Here is a 23,374-nt window from a genome sequence, read left to right as displayed (position 1 = left end):
AACTTAATATCTAAGGAATGCATTGGCTCAAACGGAGCCCCCTGGAGAACTTTAAGAACTAAATTAAGATTCCAGGGAGAAGAAACTGGTTTGAATACAGGCCTGGTCATGACCAAGGCCTGATAATTATGTAAAAAAATAGACAAGGCAGATATTTGACCCTCTAGGGAACTTGTCGATAAACCCTTCTCCAACCTACTTGGAGAAAGGACAGAATTCTAGGAATCCGAACTCTACTCCAAGAGTAGCCCTTGGATTCACACCAGCAAGATATAAACGCCAAATTTTATGGTAAATCCTTCTAGACACAGGTTTACAAGCCTGAATTATGGTCTCAATGACCGATACCGAAATCCACTCTTGGATAAAAATAAGCGTTTAATCTCCAAGCAGTAAGCTTCAGAGAAACTAGATTTGGATGAAAGAAGGGTCCTTGAAGTAGAAGGTCCTTCCTCAATAGAAGAGACTCCAAGGTGGAAGAAAAGACACCAGGTCTGCATACTAAATCCTGCGAGGCCATGCCGGTGCAATGAGGGTCAACTATGCCCTCTCCTGCTTGATTTGAGCAATGACTTGAGGTAGAAGAGGCAAACGGAGAAAATAGGTATGAGAGACTGAAATTCCAAAGTACCGCCAGAGCATCTATCAGTACAGCCTGAGGGTCCCTTGACCTCGAACCGTACCTTGGAAGCTTGGCATTCAGCCGAGATGCCATGAGATCCAATTCCGGCTGACCCCATTTGAGAGTCAGGCTGGAAAACACTTCTGGATGGAGTTCCCACTCCCCAGGATGAAAGGTCTGCCTGGTCAGGAAGTCCACCTCCCAGGTGTCCACTCCCGGAATGTGGATCGCCGACAGACAGCAACTGTGGGTCTCTGCCCACTGAATTATCTTGGCTACCTCTGTCATGGCCAAGGAATTCCGAGGTCCTCCCTGATGGTTGATGTAAGCCACTGAAGTTATATTGTCCGACTGGAAACTAATGAACCAGGCCGAAGCCAACTGAGGCCAGGCGAGCATTGAAGATTGTGCTCAATTCCAGAATGGTTATGGGTAGAACAGACTCTGACCAAGTCCAGGTTTCCAAGGCCTTTCCCAGAAGGCTGGCATCTGTTGTCACAATCACCCAGGAAGGTCTGCGGAAGCAGGTTCCCTGGGAGAGATGATCCCGAGACAACCACCAAAGTAGAGAATCCCTTGTCTCCTGCTCCAGATGTAATTGCGGAGACAGATCCGTATAATCTCCGTTCCACTGCCTGAGCATGCTTAACTGAAGAAGTCTGAGATGTCCATTGCCGCTACCATCAGCCCAATTACCTCCCTGCACTGAGCCACTGATGGCCAAGGAGAGGACTGAAGTGCTAGGCAAGAATCAAAAATCTTTTTTTTATTGATAAAGTGTCTATCATGGTTCCCCAGAAAACTACCCTTGTAGTTGGAACTAAGGAACTCTTTTCCAAATTCACGTTCCATCAATGAGACCGTAGGAAAAGATAACATTTCCGTGTGTGATCCTGCTTGTTGATGGATGGGAACATGTAGGTATGCGTCCCTTAAATCCACCGTGGTCATAAATTGACCCTCTTAGACCAAAGGAAGACTGGAACGAAAAGTTTCCATCTTGAAGGACGGTACTCTGAGAAATTTGTTTAGACTCTTGAGATCTAAAATTGGTCTGAAGGTTTTCCTCCTTTTTAGGAACCACAAACAAATTGGAATAGAACCCCAGACCCCGTTCCTGCATTGGAACAGGAAGTATCACTCCCAGGTCGGAGAGATCCTGTACACAGTGTAACGCCTCTCTTCTTATCTGGTCTACAGATAATCTTGAAAGCAGAATCCTGCCCCTGGGAGAAAAGGTCTTGAACTGTAGTTAGTATCCCTGGGACATGATGTCCACCGCCCAGGGATCTTGAACATCTCTAACCCAAGCCTGATCGAAGAAGAAAAGCCTGCCCCCCACAAGATCCGGTCCCGGATTGGGGACAGGCCCTTCATGCTGTCTGACTCAACAGCAGGCCTTTTGGATTGCTTTCCCTTGTTCCAAGAATGATTGGGCCTCCAGGAAGGCTTGGACTGCTCCTGCTCAGAGGAAGGAGTGGAAGGATATCCCTTGAAATTTCGAAAGGAACAAAAATTACTCTTTACCTGGAGGGAGGAATGACCATTACCTCCCGTAATATCAGAAATTATTTCCGTCAAACCAGGCCCAAAAAAGGTCCTTTCCCTTGTAAGGAATCGCCAAAATCTTAGACTTAGATGACACATCCACAGACCAAGATTTTAACCATAAAGCTCTGTGAGCCAATATGGCAAAGCCTGAAATCTTAGCTCCCAGCTTAAAAACCTGAAGGGAAGCATCTGTAAGAAAGGAGTTGGCCAACTTAAGGTCCTTTATCCTATCCTGGATTTCTTCAAGGGGAGTGTCTGTCCGAATAGAATCAGACAACGCATGAAACCAGTATGCTGCCACACTAGTGACAGTAGCAATACAAACCGCAGGTTGCCATTGTAAACCCTGGTGTACGTACATTTTCTTGAGCAACCCCTCTAACTTCTTATCCATAGGATCCTTAAAGGAACAACTATCCTCTATAGGAATAGTAGATTTCTTGTCTAGCGTGGAAATTGCCCCTTCCACCTTGGGTACCGTCTGCCAAGACTCCTTGATAGAGTCCGCTATGGGTAAACATCTTTTTAAATATAGGAGATGGGGAAAAAGGGGTCTCTCCCATCCCTTAGCAATGATCTCAGAAGCTCGATCTGGTACAGGAAAAACCTCCACCATGGAAGGTACATCAAAATATTTGTTTAGCTTACTGGATTTCTTCGGATTAACTACGACCATGGTGTCTCTGTAGTCCAGAGTAGCTAAAACCTCCTTAAGTAACAGACGGAGGTGTTCTAACTTAAACCTGAAAGATACTACTTCAGTATCAGCATGAGAAATTATGTCAGAATATGAGATTTCACCATCAGATGCTACCGAAGTATCCTCTTCCTCAGGCTTCTGGGAGGGGACCTTTGAGATAGCAACAACTGTGTCAGCAACCTCGCTCACTGAACGTTTACTTTTCCTCTTGCGCTTTCCCTGCAGCATGGGAAAAGCAGACAACGCACCCGAAATCGCAGAGGACATGAGGGAAGTGATGTCTTGCAAGGAAACTCCAGGAGTCGTTGTGGAGGAAGCGCAGGGCACTGGTTGAATGGACGCTACGTTTTGGGACACTTGAGGAGAAAGCTGCAGCATATATTGAACATTAAGCAAAAGAAGACAGATGCGCCACATGGCCTAATATTGTTTGATCCAAATAAATATTGTTAGTGTGTAACAGATACAGTCACATGTGTTGGAGCACCTCAGTTGGTGCTATGGGAGCAGTCTGGGATCTATAACATTCACCCAGCAGACCGACCTCCTAGGATTGGTATAAGATCTGTAGTGGAGAGATACGGAAGACACAGGGTGCCTATATGGCCTAGTACTGTTTAGCCAAACACGTATGTAGATAAATGTATAATTTTTTCACTCACATTTGTTGTAGCATCTCCATTGATGCTAATAGAGCAGGCTGGGGTCAATTCAGTCACCCAACAGAATTAGTACAAGGTAATCAGGAAAATCCAAACCTCCAGACAATGTAGGAGGCCCAAAGGAGTTCGCAAATATTCCAAATAAAGGCAGCAAGTGTTTAAGAGTAATAAAATTACTTTAATAAAATATTTAAAAACCACAAGCGACGCGTTTCTCAGCCAGTGGCTGTTTCATCAGGCTTAAGTTGTCCACCATAAAGTAAATACAGTAGGTCGGTTAGTGGCATAAAACTAGGTGGAAGATAGGTGCTACATTAGAGAGCCCCCATCACGTTAAATAGCCTTATAAAATACTGTTGCATGCAATCACTGTTATCACGAGTATATATATTAAAAGGGGGCACCTTTCAAATGAGGGGTCACTTGTCCCTGTAAGTGCCCTAGGAGCTGGGATACGAGATTACAAATCCCTCTTCTCCAGAACCTTTGCTAGCTGTCCAAAACTACCTGCTTTGGCAGGTATCACAACCTCTTTGTGCCATCACCACAAGACATAAACTGAAATACTGCTTCAAGAGCTTAACCGTACCCACATTAAATATAAATTTTGCTTTTGCCTAACCCCACCCACTCTGAGATCAGCACTAATGATAGCCAATCTTTAAGTTTGCCTGGGACACCATTGTCTCAAAAGTACACTGGCAACTTTATTAATAATCAGGAAAATATCCCACTTTACAGATAATTGTGATGTAAATGCACCACACACACAAATATATCACACATATGTACATCCATACCTGGGAAAGAGGCTCATCATCAGAGCTGGGAAAGTCATACTGATTCAGATCTTTAGCATTAAACACTGGCAGTGCAACAGGACTTGTATGTTGAGCAGCAGAAGAAGAGGGTAAGACTTTGGGTTTCTTCTCATATTTCCTTTTCGGTCGTGCAACATCAGATTTTTCTTGCTTGAACAAATAAATAAATAGTTTTAGCATTAAACAGATAAAGGTCTCAATAATGAAACTGCCAATTATTTGTCTAATTGTATGCATGAATAACCTTAAAGTAACCTTAATTTAAGGAAGAAACCTGAATGGCAAAAAAATAAAAATACATTATATATACAGGTGGCCCTCGTTTTACAACGGTTCAATTTACACCGTTTCAGAATAACAACCTGTTTTCCAGTCATGTGACTGCTATTGAAAAGCATTGAGAAGCAGTGCCTTTATTAAAATAGCCAGTAGGTGGAGATGTCCGCTTGTGTTGCAGCAAAGCCAAGCAAGCTGAAATTAAATCAGTTTAACCAGTTCTGAGCTATCGAGCAGATTTCAAAGGAACAAGATATTCCTGTCTATAAATCAGTCCAGATTGGAATGCATAGAAAGAACTGTTTGCAGAAAAATGCAAGTGAAGTCTTCGTTGTTGTGTTTATTTTATTAGGTTTATAATGCTGTTTAGCAAATGTTTTTGTTCATTTAACTTAGTTTAATTATATATTCTGTGTTGTGTGATTATTTTATTAGGTTTATAATGCTGTTTAGCATTTAAAGTCTTTATTTCAAAGCTTTAAAAATAATGTATTAGATGTTACTTATGACAATTTGGAGAGGGGCCTGGAACCTATCTCCCTCACTTCCCATTGACTTACATTATAAACTGGGTTTCAATTTACAACGGTTTCGATTTACAACCATTCCTTCTGTAACCTAACCCCGGCGTAAACTGAGGGATATATATATATATATATATATATATATATATATATATATATAGATATATATATAGATATATATATATATATATATATACATATATACACACACACACACACACACATTTTATATATATATATATATATATATATATATATATATATATATATATATATATATATATATATATATATATATATATATATATATATAGTATATATAAAAACATAAATTATGCTAACCTGATAATTTTCTTTCTTTCATGTAATTGGCAAGAGTCCATGAGCTAGTGACGTATGGGATATACAATCCTACCAGGAGGGGCAAAGTTTCCCAAACCTCAAAATGCCTATAAATACACCCCTCACCACACCCATAATTCAGTTTTACAAACTTTACCTCCTATGGAGGTGGTGAAGTAAGTTTGTGCTAAGATACGTTGATATGTGCTTCTCAGCATTGTTGAAGCCCGATTCCTCTCAGAGTACAGCGAATGTCAGAGGGACGTGAAGGGAGTATCACTTATTGAATACGATGATTTCCCTAACGGGGGTCTATTTCATAAGTTCTCTGTTATCGGTCGTAGAGATTCATCTCCTACCTCCCTTTTCAGATCGACGATATACTCTCAATTTACCATTACCTCTACTGATAACTGTTTTAGTACTGGTTTGGCTATCTGCTATATGTGGATGGATGTCTTTTGGTAAGTATGTTTTTTTATTTCTTAAGACACCTCAGCTATGGTTTGGAACTTTATGCATTTATATAAAGTTTTAAATATATGTATTGTACTTATATTTGCCATGAGTCAGGTTCATTTATTTCTTTCTGCAGACTGTCAGTTTCATATTTGGGGAATATAAAAAAAAAATTAAGAAATTTTCTTTCTTACCTGGGGTTTAGTCTTTTTTTCAATTAACTACTTCTTGCAAATTGCGGGCGGTATTAGGCCTGCGGGTGCGTAAAATGCTTAACTTTATTGCGTCAATCTTGGCGCAAGAATTTTTTGGCGCGAAAAATACATCTATGACGCAACGTCGTCATTTCCGGCGTCATACTTGACGCCGAAGCCTTACACACTGTTGCTTCATTAGTGACCCAAGTGTATTACTTCCGGTTATTATTGGCGCCAAAAAAGTTTTCAGTTACGTTGTGCGCCATACTTGGCACCAAACTTTTTCATTATTTCAGTACCCCATTGATGTTTGCCTCTTGCCTTTTTCTCTATCAGAGGGCTATGCTATTTGCATTTTTTCCCATTCCTGAAAGTGTCATATAAGGAAATTGATAATTTTGCTTTATATGTTGTTTTTTCTTTTACATTTTGCAAGATGTCTCAATCTGATCCTGCCTCACAAGTTTCTGGAACATTGCTGCCTGACATTGGTTCTACCAAAGCTAAGTGCATTTGTTGTAAAATTGTGGAAATAATTTCGCCGAATGTCATTTGTAATAGTTGTCATGATAAACTTTTACAATGCAGATAGTGTATCCATCAGTAATAGTACATTGCCAGTTGCAGTTCCTTCAACTTCTAATGTACATGATATACCTATGAATTTTAAAGAATTTGTTTCTGATTCTATCCTGAAGGCTTTGTCTGCATTTCCACCTTCTAACAAACGTAAAAGGTCTTTTAAAACTTCTCATTCAGTTGATGAAATTTCAAATGACCAACAACATAATAATTTATCCTCATCTAATGAGGATTTATCGGATACAGAAGATCCTTCCACAGACATTGACACTGACAAATCTACTTATTTATTTAAAATAGAGTATATGCGTTCTTTATTAAAAGAAGTGTTAATTACTTTGGATATTGAGGTAACCAGTCCTCTTGACGTTCAGTCTAATAAACGTTTAAATGCTGTTTTTAAACCTCCTGTGGTTTCTCCAGGGGTTTTTCCTATTCCTGAGGCTACTTCTGATATGATTTCTAAGCAATGGAATATGCCAGGTACTTCTTTTATTCCTTCTTCAAGGTTTAAAAAATGGTATCCTTTACCAGCAAATTCTATAGTTTTGGGAAAAAAATCCCCAAAGTTGATGGGGCTATTTCTACTCTTGCTAAACGTACCACTATTCCTATGGAAGATAGTACTTCCTCTAAGGATCCTTTAGATAGGAGGCCTATTTATATTCAGGTCATCTTCTCAGACCTGCTATTTCTTTGGCTGATGTTGCGGCTGCATCAACTTTCTGGTTGTAGAATTTAGCGCAACAAGAATTGGATTCTGACATATCTAGCAATATTCGCTTACTGCAATATGCTAATCATTTTCTTTGTGATGCCATTTTTTATATTATCAAAATTGATGTTAGATCCATGTCTTTAGCTTTATTAGCTAGAAGAGCTTTGTGGCTTAAATCTTGGAATGCTGATATGACATCTAAATCTAGATTACTATCTCTTTCTTTCCAAGGTAATAATTTATTTGGTTCTCAGTTGGATTCTATTATTTCAACTGTCACTGGGGGAAAGGTAGTTTTTCTGCCTCAGGATAAAAAACCTAAGGGTAAATCTAAGGCTTCTAACCGTTTTCGTTCCTTTCGTCAAAATAAGGAACAAAAACGTAATCCTTCCCCCAAGGAATCTGTTTCCAATTGGAAGCCTTCCTCAAATTGGAATAAATAAAAGCCATTTAGGAAACCAAAGTCAGTCCCTAAATCCGCATAAAGGTGCGGCCCTCATTCCAGCTCAGCTGGTAGGGGGCAGATTAAGGTTTTTCAAGGATATTTGGATAAATTCTGTCCAAAATCAATGGATTCAGAGCATTGTCTCTCAAGGGTATCAAATAGGATTCAGAGTAAGACCTCCTGTGAGAAGATTTTTTCTCTAACGTATCCCAGTAAATCCAGTAAAAGCTCAGGCTTTCCTGAAGTGTGTTTCAGACCTGGAGTCTTCAGGGGTAATCGTGCCAGTTCCTTTTCAGGAACAAGGTTTGGGGTTTTATTCAAATCTATTCATTGTCCCAAAGAAGGAAAATTTATTCAGACCAGTGCTGGATCTGAAAATTTTGAATCGTTATGTAAGAGTACCAACTTTCAAGATGGTGACTATAAGGACTATTCTGCCTTTTGTTCAGCGAGGACATTATATGTCCACAATAGACTTGCAGGATGCATACCTTCATATTCCGATTCATCCAGAACATTATCAGTTTCTGAGATTTACTTTTCTAGACAAGCACTACCAATTTGTTGCTCTTCCATTCGGCCTAGCAACAGCTCCAATAATCTTTTCAAAGGTTCTAGGTGCCCTACTCTCTGTAATCAGAGAACAGGGTATTGCGGTGTTTCCTTATTTGGACGAAATCTTGGTACTAGCTCAGTCTTTACGTTCTGCAGAATCTCACACAAATCAACTAGTGTTGTTTCTTCGGAAACATGGTTGGAGGATCAATTTACCAAAAAGTTTCTTGATTCCTCAGACAAGGGTCACCTTTTCAGGCTTCCAGATAGAGACAGGGTCATGGACACTGAATCTAAGAGACAAGAGACGTTTAAAATTGGTTGCAGCCTGCCGGCACCTTCAGTATCAGTCATTCCCTTCAGTTGCTATGTGCATGGAAGCTTTGTATGCTGAACCAATGGTGCAGGGATTATACGAAGATATCACAATTAATATCCTTAAATCCCAATGTACAACACTCTCTGACGTGGTGGATCACCATCGTTTAGTTCAAGGGGCTTCTTTTGTTCGGCCAACCTGGACTGTGATCACAACAGATGCGAGTCTTTCAGGTTGGGGAGCTGTTTGGGGATCTCTGACAGCACAAGGGGTTTGGAAATCTCAAGAGGCGAGATTACCAATAAATATTTTAGAACTCTCAGAGCTCTTCAGTTTTGGCCTCTGTTAAAGAGAGAACCATTCATTTGTTTTCAGACAGACAATATCACAACAGTGGCATGTCAATCATCAGGGTGGGACTCACAGTCCCCAAGCTATGAAAGAAGTATCTTGGATACTGCTTGGGCGGAATCCAGCTACTGTCTAATCTCTGTGTTGCATATCCCAGGTGTAGACAATTGGGAGGCGGATTATCTCAGCTGTCAGACTTTACATCCAGGGGATTGGTCTCTCCATCCAGATGCGTTTTCTCAGATTGTTCAGATGTGGGGTCTTCCAGAGATAGATCTCATGGCCTCTCATCTAAACAAGAAACTTTCCAGATACCTGTCCAGGTCCAGGGATGTTCAGGCGGAAGCAGTGGATGCGCTGACACATCCTTGGTGTTATCATCCTGCTTACATTTTCCCGCCTCTAGTTCTCCTTCCAAGAGTGATCTCCAAAATTATCATGGAACAATCATTTGTGTTGCTGGTGGCTCCAGCATGGCCACACAGGTTTTGGTATGCGGATCTGGTTCGGATGTCCAGTTGCCAGCCTTGGCCACTTCCGTTAAGGCCAGACCTACTGTCTCAAGGTCCGTTTTTCCATCAGGATCTCAAATCATTAAATTTGAAGGTATGGAAATTGAACGCTTTGTACTAAGTCATAGAGGTTTCTCTGACTCAGTGATTAATACTATGTTACAAGCTCGTAAATCTGTCTCTAGAAAGATTTATTAGAGTTTGGAAGACTTACATTTCATGGTGTTCTCATAAATTCTCCTGGCATTCTTTTAGAATTCCTAGAATTTTACAGTTTCTTCAGGATGGTTTGGATAAGGGGTTGTCTGCAAGTTCCTTGAAGGGACAAATCTCTGCTCTTTCTGTTTTATTTCACAGTAAGATTGCTATACTTCCTGATATTCACTGTTTTGTACAGGCTTTAGTTCGTATTAAGCCTGTCATTAAATCAATTTCTCCTCCTTGGAGTCTTAATTTGGTTTTGAAGGCTTTACAGGCTCCTCCATTTGAGCCTATGCAATCTTTGGACATTAAACTACTTTCTTGGAAAGTGTTGTTCCTTTTGGCTATCTCTTCTGCTAGAAGAGTTTTTGAGCTATCTGCTCTTTCTTGTGAGTCTCCTTTTCTGATTTTTCATCAGGATAAGGCAGTTTTGCGGACTTCTTTTCAATTTTTACCTAAGGTTGTGAATTCTAACAACATTAGTAAAGAAATTGTTGTCCCTTCCTTGTGTCCTAATCCTAAGAATTCTTTGGAAAGATCCTTACATTATTTGGATGTGGTAAGAGCATTGAAATATTATGTGGAAGCTACTAAAGATTTCAGGAAGACTTCCAGTCTATTTGCTTTATTTTCTGGTCCTAGGAAAGGTCAGAAGGCTTCTGCTATTTCCTTGGCTTCTTGGTTGAAACTTTTGATTCATCAAGCTTATTTGGAGTCGGGTCAGGCCTCGCCTCAGAGAATTACAGCTCATTCTACTAGATCAGTCTCCACTTCGTGGGCCTTTAAAAAACATAATTTATGCTTACCTGATAAATTCCTTTCTTCTGTTGTGTGATCAGTCCACGGGTCATCATTACTTCTGGGATATAACTCCTCCCCAACAGGAAATGCAAGAGGATTCACCCAGCAGAGCTGCATACAGCTCCTCCCCTCTACGTCAGTCCCAGTCATTCGACCAAGAATCAACGAGAAAGGAGTAACCAAGGGTGAAGTGGTGACTGGAGTATAATTTAAAAGATATTTACCTGCCTTAAAAACAGGGCGGGCCGTGGACTGATCACACAACAGAAGAAAGGAATTTATCAGGTAAGCATAAATTATGTTTTCTTCTGTTATGTGTGATCAGTCCACGGGTCATCATTACTTCTGGGATACCAATACCAAAGCAAAAGTACACGGATGACGGGAGGGATAGGCAGGCTCGTTATACAGAAGGAACCACTGCCTGAAGAACCTTTCTCCCAAAAATAGCCTCCGAAGAAGCAAAAGTGTCAAATTTGTAAAATTTGGAAAAAGTATGAAGCGAAGACCAAGTTGCAGCCTTGCAAATCTGTTCAACAGAGGCCTCATTCTTAAAGGCCCAAGTGGAAGCCACAGCTCTAGTGGAGTGAGCTGTAATTCTTTCAGGAGGCTGCTGTCCAGCAGTCTCATAGGCTAAACGTATTATGCTACGAAGCCAAAAAGAGAGAGAGGTAGCAGAAGCTTTTTGACCTCTCCTCTGTCCCGAATAAACGACAAACAGGGAAGAAGTTTGACGAAAATCTTTAGTTGCCTGCAAGTAGAACTTGAGGGCACGAACTACATCCAGATTGTGTAGAAGACGTTCCTTCTTTGAAGAAGGATTTGGACACAAGGATGGAACAACAATCTCTTGATTGATATTCCTGCTAGTGACTACCTTAGGTAAGAACCCAGGTTTAGTACGCAGAACTACCTTGTCTGAGTGAAAAATCAGATAAGGAGAATCACAATGTAATGCTGATAACTCAGAGACTCTTCGAGCCGAGGAAATAGCCATTAAAAACAGAACTTTCCAAGATAACATTTTTATATCAATGGAATGAAGGGGTTCAAACGGAACACCCTGTAAAACGTTAAGAACTAAGTTTAAACTCCATGGTGGAGCAACAGCTTTAAACACAGGCTTGATCCTAGCTAAAGCCTGACAAAAGGCCTGGACGTCTGGATTTTCTGACAGACGCCTGTGTAACAAGATGGACAGAGCTGAAATCTGTCCCTTTAATGAACTAGCTGATAAACCCTTTTCTAAGCCTTCTTGTAGAAAGGACAATATCCTAGGGATCCTAACTTTACTCCAGGAGTAACGTTTGGATTCGCACCAGTATAGGTATTTACGCCATATTTTATGGTAAATCTTTCTGGTAACAGGCTTCCTAGCCTGTATCAGGGTATCAACAACCGACTCAGAAAAACCACGTTTTGATAGAATCAAGCGTTCAATTTCCAAGCAGTCAGCTTCAGAGAAGTTAGATTTTGATGTTTGAATGGACCCTGTATCAGAAGGTCCTGTCTTAGAGGTAGAGACCAAGGCGGACAGGATGACATGTCCACTAGGTCTGCATACCAAGTCCTGCGTGGCCATGCAGGTGCTATTAGAATCACTGATGCTCTCTCCTGTTTGATTTTGGCAATCAATCGAGGAAGCAGCGGGAAGGGTGGAAACACATAAGCCATCCCGAAGTTCCAAGGTGCTGTCAAAGCATCTATCAGAACCGCTCCCGGATCCCTGGATCTGGACCCGTAGTGAGGAAGTTTGGCGTTCTGGCGAGACGCCATGAGATCTATCTCTGGTTTGCCCCAACGTCGAAGTATTTGGGCAAAGACCTCCGGATGAAGTTCCCACTCCCCCGGATGAAAAGTCTGGCGACTCAAGAAATCCGCCTCCCAGTTCTCCACTCCCGGGATGTGGATTGCTGACAGGTGGCAAGAGTGAAACTCTGCCCAGCGAATTATCTTTGATACTTCCATCATTGCTAGGGAGCTTCTTGTCCCTCCCTGATGGTTGATGTAAGCTACAGTCGTGATATTGTCCGACTGAAACCTGATGAACCCCCGAGTTGTTAATTGGGGCCAAGCCAGAAGGGCATTGAGAACTGCTCTCAATTCCAGAATGTTTATTGGAAGGAGACTCTCCTCCTGATTCCATAATCCCTGAGCCTTCAGAGAATTCCAGACAGCGCCCCAACCTAGTAGGCTGGCGTCTGTTGTTACAATTGTCCAGTCTGGCCTGCTGAACGGCATCCCCCTGGACAGGTGTGGCCGATGAAGCCACCATAGAAGAGAATTTCTGGTCTCTTGATTCAGATTCAGAGTAGGGGACAAATCTGAGTAATCCCCATTCCACTGACTTAGCATGCATAATTGCAGCGGTCTGAGGTGTAGACGTGCAAAAGGTACTATGTCCATTGCCGCTACCATTAAGCCGATCACCTCCATGCATTGAGCTACTGACGGGTGTTGAATGGAATGAAGGACACGGCATGCATTTTGAAGCTTTGTTAACCTGTCTTCTGTCAGGTAAATCTTCATTTCTACAGAATCTATAAGAGTCCCCAAGAATGGAACTCTTGTGAGAGGAAAAAGAGAACTCTTCTTTTCGTTCACTTTCCATCCATGCGACCTTAGAAATGCCAGAACTAACTCTGTATGAGACTTGGCAGTTTGAAAGCTTGAAGCTTGTATTAGAATGTCGTCTAGGTACGGAGCTACCGAAATCCCTCGCGGTCTTAGTACCGCCAGAAGGGCACCTAGAATCTTTGTGAAGATTCTTGGGGCCGTAGCCAATCCGAATGGAAGAGCTACAAACTGGTAGTGCCTGTCTAGGAAGGCAAACCGTAGATACCGGTGATGATCTTTGTGAATCGGTATGTGAAGGTAAGCATCTTTTAAATCCACTGTGGTCATGTACTGACCCTTTTGGATCATGGGCAAGATTGTCCGAATAGTTTCCATTTTGAACGATGGAACTCTTAGGAATTTGTTTAGAATCTTTAAATCTAAGATTGGCCTGAAAGTTCCCTCTTTTTTGGGAACCACAAACAGGTTTGAGTAGAACCCTTGTCCTTGTTCCGACCGCGGAACCGGATGGATCACTCCCATTAATAACAGATCTTGTACACAGCGTAGAAACGCTTCTTTCTTTATCTGGTTTGTTGACAACCTTGACAGATGAAATCTCCCTCTTGGGGGAGATAATTTGAAGTCTAGAAGGTATCCCTGAGATATGATCTCTAGCGCCCAGGGATCCTGAACATCTCTTGCCCAGGCCTGGGCGAAGAGAGAAAGTCTGCCCCCCACTAGATCCGGTCCCGGATCGGGGGCTCTCGGTTCATGCTGTCTTTGGGGCAGCAGCAGGTTTCCTGGCCTGTTTGCCCTTGTTCCAGGACTGGTTAGGCTTCCAGCCTTGCCTGTAACGAGCAACAGCTCCTTCCTGTTTTGGTGCAGTGGAGGTTGATGCTGCTCCTGTTTTGAAATTCCGAAAGGGACGAAAATTAGACTGTCTAGCCTTAGCTTTGGCTTTGTCTTGAGGTAGGGCGTGGCCCTTACCTCCTGTAATGTCAGCGATAATTTCTTTCAAACCGGGCCCAAATAAAGACTGCCCCTTGAAAGGTATATTAAGTAATTTGGACTTAGAAGTAACATCAGCTGACCAGGATTTTAGCCACAGCGCCCTACGTGCCTGTATGGCGAATCCTGAGTTCTTAGCCGTAAGTTTTGTTAAATGTACTACGGCCTCCGAAATGAATGAATTAGCTAGTTTAAGGACTCTAAGCCTGTCCGTAATGTCGTCTAGCGTAGATGAACTAAGGTTCTCTTCCAGAGACTCAATCCAAAATGCTGCCGCAGCCGTAATCGGCGCGATACATGCAAGGGGTTGCAATATAAAACCTTGTTGAACAAACATTTTCTTAAGGTAACCCTCTAATTTTTTATCCATTGGATCTGAAAAAGCACAGCTATCCTCCACCGGGATAGTGGTACGCTTAGCTAAAGTAGAAACTGCTCCCTCCACCTTAGGGACCGTTTGCCATAAGTCCCGAGTGGTGGCGTCTATTGGAAACATCTTTCTAAATATTGGAGGGGGTGAGAACGGCACACCGGGTCTATCCCACTCCTTAGTAACAATTTCAGTTAGTCTCTTAGGTATAGGAAAAACGTCAGTACTCGCCGGTACCGCAAAGTATTTATCCAACCTACACAGTTTCTCTGGTATTGCAACGGTGTTACAATCATTGAGAGCTGCTAAGACCTCCCCTAGTAATACACGGAGGTTCTCCAATTTAAATTTAAAATTTGAAATATCTGAATCCAATCTGTTTGGATCAGAACCGTCACCCACAGAATGAAGCTCTCCGTCCTCATGCTCTGCAAGCTGTGACGCAGTATCAGACATGGCCCTAGTATTGTCAGCGCACTCTGTTCTCACCCCAGAGTGATCACGCTTGCCTCTTAGTTCTGGTAATTTAGACAAAACTTCAGTCATAACAGTAGCCATATCATGTAACGTTATCTGTAATGGCCGCCCAGATGTACTAGGCGCCATAATATCACGCACCTCCCGGGCGGGAGATGCAGGTACTGCCGCGTGAGGCGAGTTAGTCGGCATAACTCTCCCCTCGCTGTTTGGTGAAATTTGTTCACATTGTACAGATTGACTTTTATTTAAAGTAGCATCAATACAGTTAGTACATAAATTTCTATTGGGCTCCACCTTGGCATTGGAACAAATGACACAGATATCTTCCTCTGAGTCAGACATGTTTAACACACTAGCAATAACTTGCAACCTGGTTATAATCTTTTTTAGCAAAAAACGTACTGTGCCTCAAAGAGGTACTAAACGATTAAATGACAGTTGAGATAATGAACTGAAAAACAGTTATAGCATCAAACTTTAAAACAACACAGCTTTTAGCAAAGGTTTGTTCCCATTAGTAAAATAACAATAACTAAATTTGACATAAAAATTACAGAGTAACGTTTTTATTCACAGTCAATATAAAATTCTCACAGCTCTGCTGAGAGAATGTACCTCCCTTCAAATAAGTTTGAAGACCCCTGAGATCTGGCAGAGATGAACCGGATCATGCAGGAAATATAATAGTAGCTGACTGGAAATTTTTGATGCGTAGCAAAGAGCGCCAAAAACGGCCCCTCCCTCTCACACACAGCAGTGAAGAGAAACAAAACTGTCACAGTTAAAAGCAAACAACTGCCAAGTGGAAAATAATGCCCAAACATTTATTCACTCAGTACCTCAGCAATGTAAACGATTCTACATTCCAGCAAAAACGTTTAACATGATAAATACTTATTAAAAGGATTAGTGACCTTTAACAGAGTAGTTCCGGTGAAATACCATTCCCAGAATACTGAAGTGTATACATACATGTCATTATAACGGTATAGCAGGATTTTCTTCATCAATTCCATTCAGAAAATAAAAACTGCTACATACCTCAATGCAGATTCATCTGCCCGCTGTCCCCTGATCTGAAGCTTTTACCTCCCTCAGATGGCCGAGAACAGCAATATGATCTTAACTACTCCGGTTAAAATCATAGTAAAAAACTCTGGTAGATTCTTCTTCAAACTCTGCCAGAGAAGTAATAACACGCTCCGGTGCTATTGTAAAATAACAAACTTTTGATTGAAGTCATAAAAACTAAGTATAATCACCATAGTCCTCTCACACATCCTATCTAGTCGTTGGGTGCAAGAGAATGACTGGGACTGACGTAGAGGGGAGGAGCTGTATGCAGCTCTGCTGGGTGAATCCTCTTGCATTTCCTGTTGGGGAGGAGTTATATCCCAGAAGTAATGATGACCCGTGGACTGATCACACATAACAGAAGAAATGAAGCTTCTGTTGATTAGATTTGCAAAGCGGCAACTTGGTCCTCTTTGCATACATTTACTAAATTCTACCGTTTTTATGTATTTGCTTCTTCAGAAGCAGTTTTTGGTAGAAAAGTTCTTCAGGCAGCTGTTTCAGTTGGATTCTTCTGCTTTTGATTTAAGTTTTTTTCTTTCATTTATGACAATAAACTTATTTCTTTTTGGGTTGTGGATTAATTTTTTTCAGCGGAAAATGGCTGTTTTTATTTTTTATCCCTCCCTCTCTAGTGACTCTTGCGTGGAGTTCCACATCTTGGGTATTTGATATCCCATACGTCACTAGCTCATGGACTCCTCCCAATTACATGAAAGAAACTTACCTGATAAATTAATTTCTTTCATATTGGCAAGAGTCCATGAGGCCCATCCTTTTTATGGTGGTTATGATTCTTTGTATAAAGCACAATTATTTCCAAATTTCTTTTGTTGATGCTTTCTACTCCTTTCTTTATCACCCCACTGCTTGGCTATTAGTTAAATTGAATTATGGGTGTGGTGAGGGGTGTATTTATAGGCATTTTGAGGTTTGGGAAACTTTGCCCCTCCTGGTAGGATTGTATATCCCATACGTCACTAGCTGATGGACTCTTGCCAATATGAAAGAAATTAATTTATCAGGTAAGTTCTTACATAAATTATATTTTTCTTCAGATGGAAGGAGTCCACAGCTGCATTCATTGCTTTTGGGAAAAGAAGGCAAAGACACCCCAGCCAAAGGCTTAAATACTCCTCCCACTCCCCTCATCCCCCAGTCATTCTGCCGAGGAACAAGAAACAGTAGAATAAATATCAGGGTTAAAAGGTGCCAGAAGAACAAAAATTACAGCCACCCCCCAAAAAAACACGGGTGGGATGCTGTGGACTCTTTCCATCTGAAGAAAATTATTATCAGGTAAGCACAATTTATGTTTTTCTTCATAAAGGGAAAGAGTCCACAGCTGCATTCATTACTTTTGGGAAAACAATACCCAAGCTATAGAGGACACTGAATGCTAAAACGGGAAGGTACAAAAGGCGGCCCATTCTGAGGGCACCAAACCTGAAACCACAACCCCAGAAAAAATTCCGCTTCGTCCGAAGCCAGAAAGCATTTGAAAAAGAAAAACAGCCCCCCAAGGACACTGACCCACAGATAGTCCACAAGCCAAACTAGAGCCCGCAAAGCGGACACAACTGAGCCAACACTCCTCCAGAGAAACCATCGCCCAAAGGACAAACCTCAACCACACACCCCTTCATAGAAAGGAAGACAACGGAAAACTCCCAAAAGGAGAGGCTATGAAGAAAACCTTAAACAAGGTGCAATAAAATCCAAATAAAAATGGAAACTCAAAAAGCGAACCACGCTCTCAGGCACCCCAAGGTGTCCCGAAACAAGGGAAAAGCAACGCCCAGACCCCAACAGCACTGAACCACAAAGTTGGATCGGGAAACAGAACAAAAAAGGCAATTGCCTCAAACAAACGACTGAAACCATAGTCCCAAACCGCCAGGAACTCAGAATATCAACATATTCCAACCAAAACGTGCAATAACCCCAGAGAAGCAGCCTCTGAGTACCAAACGCAGCAATCAAACCAAGACGACTGAAAACAAAGGAAACACTTGCAGGCAAGTAAAAGGTAGCCAAAGAGAGTAGCATCCACTAACTAGTGGGTACACTGAGGATAGCCAAAGCCGCAAGGCCAACACACGTAGCCGGGCAACAAGGATCCACAAACCGAGGAGACACCAATCATCTAAGAACCTAGTCCACACTGGGCCAGCCCAAGCAACATGACTAAAATACAGGGGAGCAGAAAAGGTCCCAAGAACCAGCCCCCATAGAAAAAAGGGCAGAAGGATGACCCCAGACACCCCAACAGAGCTTGGAAGCCTTTCAAAAACACCTACAGATACTTCCAAGGAAGGTCCCCATAGAAAAGAAAATGTATGCTTACCTGATAAATTTATTTCTTTTTTGACACGATGAGTCCACGGATCATCTTAATTACTAATGGGATATTCACCTCCTGGTCAGCAGGAGGAGGCAAATAGCACCACAGCAGAGCTGTTAAATAGCTCCTCCCTTCCCTCCCTCTCCAGTCATTCGACAGAAGTTAGGAAGAGAAAGGAAAAGCCAAGATGCAGGAGTGTCTGAAGTTTACAATAACCCACAACCTGACTAAAAGAACAGGGCGGGCCGTGGACTCATTGTGTCAAAAATGAAATTAATTGATCAGGTAAGTCCACGGATCATCTTAATTACTAATGGTATTCAATACCCAAGCTAGAGTACACAGATGATACGGGAGGGACAAGACAGGGAACCTAAACGGAAGGCACCACTGCTTGAAGAACCTTTCTCCCAAAAGCGGCCTCAGCCGAGGCAAAAGTGTCAAATTTGTAGAACTTTGAAAAAGTGTGAAGAGAGGACCAAGTTGCAGCCTTGCAAATCTGTTCCACAGAAGCTTCATTTTTGAACGCCCATGAGCAAGCAACAGCCCTCGTGGAATGAGCCGTAACTAGCGGGAGGCTGCTGTCCAGCAGTCTTATATGCAAAACGTATGATACTCATCAGCCAAAAAGAAGTAGTCGTAGCTTTCCGTCCCTTGCGTTTTCCTGAGAAAACTACAAACAAAAAAGAAGACTGACAAAAATCCTTAGTCGCCTGCAGGTAAAACTTTAAAGCACAGACCACGTCCAAATTGTGCAGAAACCACTCCTTCGGATAAGAAGGATTAGGACACAAGGAAGGAACAACAATCTCCTGATTAATGTTCCGATCAGAAACAACCTTAGGAAGAAATCCTAATGTGGTACGGAAAACTTAATATCTAAGGAATGCATACTAAATTTAGACTCCATGAAGGAGTAACTGGTTTGAACACAGGCCTGATCCTGACCAAAACCTGACAAAAAGACTGAACATCTGTAACATCCTCCAGACGTTTGAGTAACAAGATAGATAATGCCGAGATTTGACCCTTTAGGGAACTCGTCTCTAAACCTTTCTCCAACCTTCCTGGAGAAAAGACCAAACCTAGGAATCCTAACACTACTACCAATAAAGATAAGTACACCAAATCTTATGGTAAATCCTTCTAGTTACAGGTTCACAAGCCTGAATCATGGTCTCTATGACCGAATCAGAAAACCCCCGCTTGGACAAAATCAAGCGTTCAATTTTCAAGCAGATAGCGTCAGAGAAACTAGATTTGGGAGAAAGAAGGACCCCTGATCAGAAAGTCCTTCCGCAACGGAAGTCTCCAAGGTGGAAAAGATGTCATCTCCACCAGATCTGCATACCAAATCCTGCAAGCCCAGGCCGGTGCTATAAAAATCAGAGGCCGTTTCCTGTTTGATTCGAGCAATTACTCGAGGAAGAAGAGCAAGCGGAGGACAACAGGTATGCTAGAGTGAAGATCCAAGGGGCCGCCATAGCATCTATCAGTTCCGCCTGGGGGTTCCTGGATCTCGACCCGTATCTCGGGAGCCTGGCATTCTTTCTCTAATTCCGGCTGAGCCCACTTGAGAATCAGACTGGAAAACACTTCCGGATGGAGATTCCACTCCCACGGATGAAAGGTCCACCCCTGGGATGTGGATCGCCGACAGGCAGCAAGAATGGGCCTCCGCCCACTGAAGTATTTTGGGTACCTCTGTCATCGCCAAGGAACTTCTCGTTCCTCCCTGATTGGAGCAAACCACTGAGTTATAATGTCCGACTGGAACCTGATAAACTGGGCCGAGGCTAACTGAAGCCAGGCCAGAAGAGCATTGGAAATTGCTCTCAGTTCCAGGATATTTATAGGAAGAACAGACTCAGACTGAGTCCAAACCCCCTGAGTCATTAGGGAATCCCAGACCCCGCCCCACCCCAGAAGGCTGGCGTCTGTTGTCACAATCACTTAGAATGGTCTGCGGAAACAGGTTCCCTGAGGAGAGATGATCCAGAGACCACTACCATCGAAGTGAGTCCCTCGTCTCCTGCTCCAGTCGAGGAGACAAGTCTGCATAATCTCCGTTCCACTGCCTGAGCATGCATAGCTGCAGAGGTCTGAGATAGAACCAAACAAACGTGGATGATGTCCATGCACTGGGCCACTGACGGCCGAGGAATGGGCTGCAGGGTTAGACAATTATCTATAATCTTTGATTTCCTGACTTCTGTCAGGAAAATCTCACATAGATATGGAATCTATTATGGTTCCCAAGAAAGTCACTCCTGTATTTGGGACTAAGGAACTCTTATTCAAATTTACCTTCTACCCGTGAGTTCTCAGGAAGGATAACCTGCCTGGACTATAATATAATCCAGATAAGGTGAGTAGAGACCCTAGAACCTTAGTGAAGATTCCGGGAGCCGTGGCCAGACCGAAAAGGAAGAGCCACGAATTGGAAGTGCTTGTCTAGAAAGGCAAACCTTAAGAACTTGTGATAATCCCAGTGGATAGGAACCTGTAGATATGTGTCCTTTAAATCCACTGTTGTCATAAATTGACCCTCCTGGATCAATGGAAGAATGGTACAAAGACAAAACCTGAGAGATTTGTTTAGACTCTTTAGGTCTAAAATTGGTCTGAAGGTTCCCACCTCTTTGGGAACCACGAACATATAATGATCATCAAACCAAACTTGATTGAGGAGAACCTGCCCCCTTACAGGCCGGGTGCCCACCCCTCATGTGTCAGCAACAAGTTTCTTAAAATCCTTTCTCCTATTCCTGCGAGAGCGGTGTCTGTCAATAGAAACAGACAACGCAAAAAGCCAGCATGACGCCGCACTGGAAATAGTAGTCACACTAACCGCAGGTTGACAATGTAGACCCTCTAACTATTCATCATAGAGTCCGTCATCTGCATAGAGTCCCGAAGGAACTACTATCCTTTGTGTTAAAAAAATTCTAGACCAACAAGGGGAATCTATTTGCCCCTGGTTATCTTCCTTCTAAGTATAGGGGAAGAAAAGGGGGGAAGAAACCTATAACCCTATCCAGTACAGGAATACTTCTACCATCCATCATAATATTAGAAAAACCTACTGGTGTCGGAGCCACCAGAGTAGCTAAAACTTCCTCAAGAAGCTCCTGATCAGATAAAGGCATTTACCTCATCTGAGATTGAGAATTCCTTGTCCGGAAATACCAAAATATCTTCCTCTTAACTGCAGGGAAGAAAACATTCGAAAAAAACACCACTGAGTCAATCACACTATTCTGAGAGAAGCCCTCCTGCACATTTTGTTTTTTAATAGCGTGGGGGAAAAAATAGACCATGTATTAAAAACAGGACAACTCCATCTGGGCTACAGATTTTTTGTAACACCTTAGGAGAAATGTATGTGCCTAGAATAAAGGATGTTTGGAACTACATCAGAATCCAAGCCAAAAGCAAGAGACCTCTAAGTAGGGTCTCCTGGACCACCTTTAATCCTAAAAGATGATTTACAGAAAGAGTGGATTCTTTTACGAAAATTAACACACAAAAAAACGTTACTGTCTCTTTAAATTTTAAAAGTAACTTTTTATTTCTGTGTGCAGAGGTAAGCTGAATTAGCCTGCAAACATTGTACAATTTTATCAACGTCACTTCATTGTTCAGACATTGCCTATGACCTTGAGGAAGCAATGACTTGTGCAGCAAATCCAGATGGAAAATTGCAAGAAACCGCAGGGCACTGCATTTGAGATAGAAAATTTAATGTATACCTCTTTAATCAATCTGCCTCACATATGGCAGAAATTGTAAGGAACCGCAGAGCACTGTATCTGAGATAGAAAATGTAATGTATACCTCTTTAAATAATCTGCCTCACATACGGCAGAATACTGAAAAAAGGACTTAGCCTGCTGTAATGTATAGCCAACCGTTCTATTATTACGAGGTTTGACAAGGTTGAACGTGTATGGGAGAATTGTCAATACTATTCTACATTACAGCTTGACCCATCTGAGCCTCTATACAAATCCTGACCTCCTTATAGTGCTAACTTGAGTGCAAGAAGTTATACAAGTACTCGTTTCTTCCGATAACCGGAAGTGGAAGACAGGAAGTGTCTGCTATAAGGCGCCATCCTCCATTCCTAGCAATCAGTTAGGAGGGGGAAGAGAAACACTTTCGCTCCGTTTACAAGCTCCGCCCCTCATGGGTGTTACTCAAGTTGTTTCCCAGTCGCCATATTCTTAATAAAAAACACCGGGAGCAAAAAGATAGTTTCTACTCAATTAAAAGAAATATCTTTACCCCAAAGAAACAATGCCAGTCCGCTGTTAACACTCGCGGAAGCACCACTCTCACTGCAATTATATAAACAAATAGAAAAACATAAGATGAAATCTCCCGGTCGCCATTGTTCCAAGTATAGCCACCGGGAGCAAGGGACAGACTGAACAGTTACAGTTTAAACAGCTGCTCAGTCCGACTGTTTACAGTGTTTCCTCTGTGTCAGCACCCTTATGTTAGAAAGACAATCTCACAGTTTCAAAGTAAAACATGCTAGTGCCTGCTTCCTTACTGCTATCATGTCCCCTAATAACACTAGGGGAATCTGAGTCCAAGTTAAATGAGGTGAAAAGAAAAATTAACAAAGTGCCCAAACTTTTTCCAAGATCCTCGCCCCCAGAAATAAAGTCAGCACTTACCTCATTTTCTGCCTGGCAGAAAGGCAGTCCTCAGGTTTAAGAGGTCCTCTCCCTCCCATGGACCTGGAAACAAACGAAAGTCCTGAGTAAAAATCCCTCAGGTTTTCTTGGTAAGGGCTGCATCAGAATATGGGAGGCGCAGTGAGAATTATGTCCCACAAGTTCCCATTGCTCTAAAGACACCAAAAGCTCTACTGTAGAGACTGATATGGACTA

General features: G+C 42.2%; 1 protein-coding gene across 2 annotated transcripts in view; it reads right to left on the bottom strand.

Moving 5' to 3' along the window:
• EPC1 (enhancer of polycomb homolog 1) overlaps nucleotides 1-23,374 on the bottom strand; it is a 623,061-nt gene that overhangs the window by 291,467 nt on the left and 308,220 nt on the right. For both annotated transcript variants that reach the window (XM_053713859.1, XM_053713858.1), the window contains exon 7: nucleotides 4,336-4,506. In XM_053713859.1, coding sequence (XP_053569834.1) covers nucleotides 4,336-4,506 — 171 coding nt within the window. The remainder of the gene's footprint in view (nucleotides 1-4,335; nucleotides 4,507-23,374) is intronic.

This window comes from Bombina bombina, chromosome 5, assembly GCF_027579735.1.
Source record: "Bombina bombina isolate aBomBom1 chromosome 5, aBomBom1.pri, whole genome shotgun sequence".
Taxonomy (NCBI): domain Eukaryota; kingdom Metazoa; phylum Chordata; class Amphibia; order Anura; family Bombinatoridae; genus Bombina; species Bombina bombina.
The sequence above is the reverse complement of the archived record's forward strand: the minus strand, read 5'-3'. Positions and strand labels throughout refer to the sequence as shown.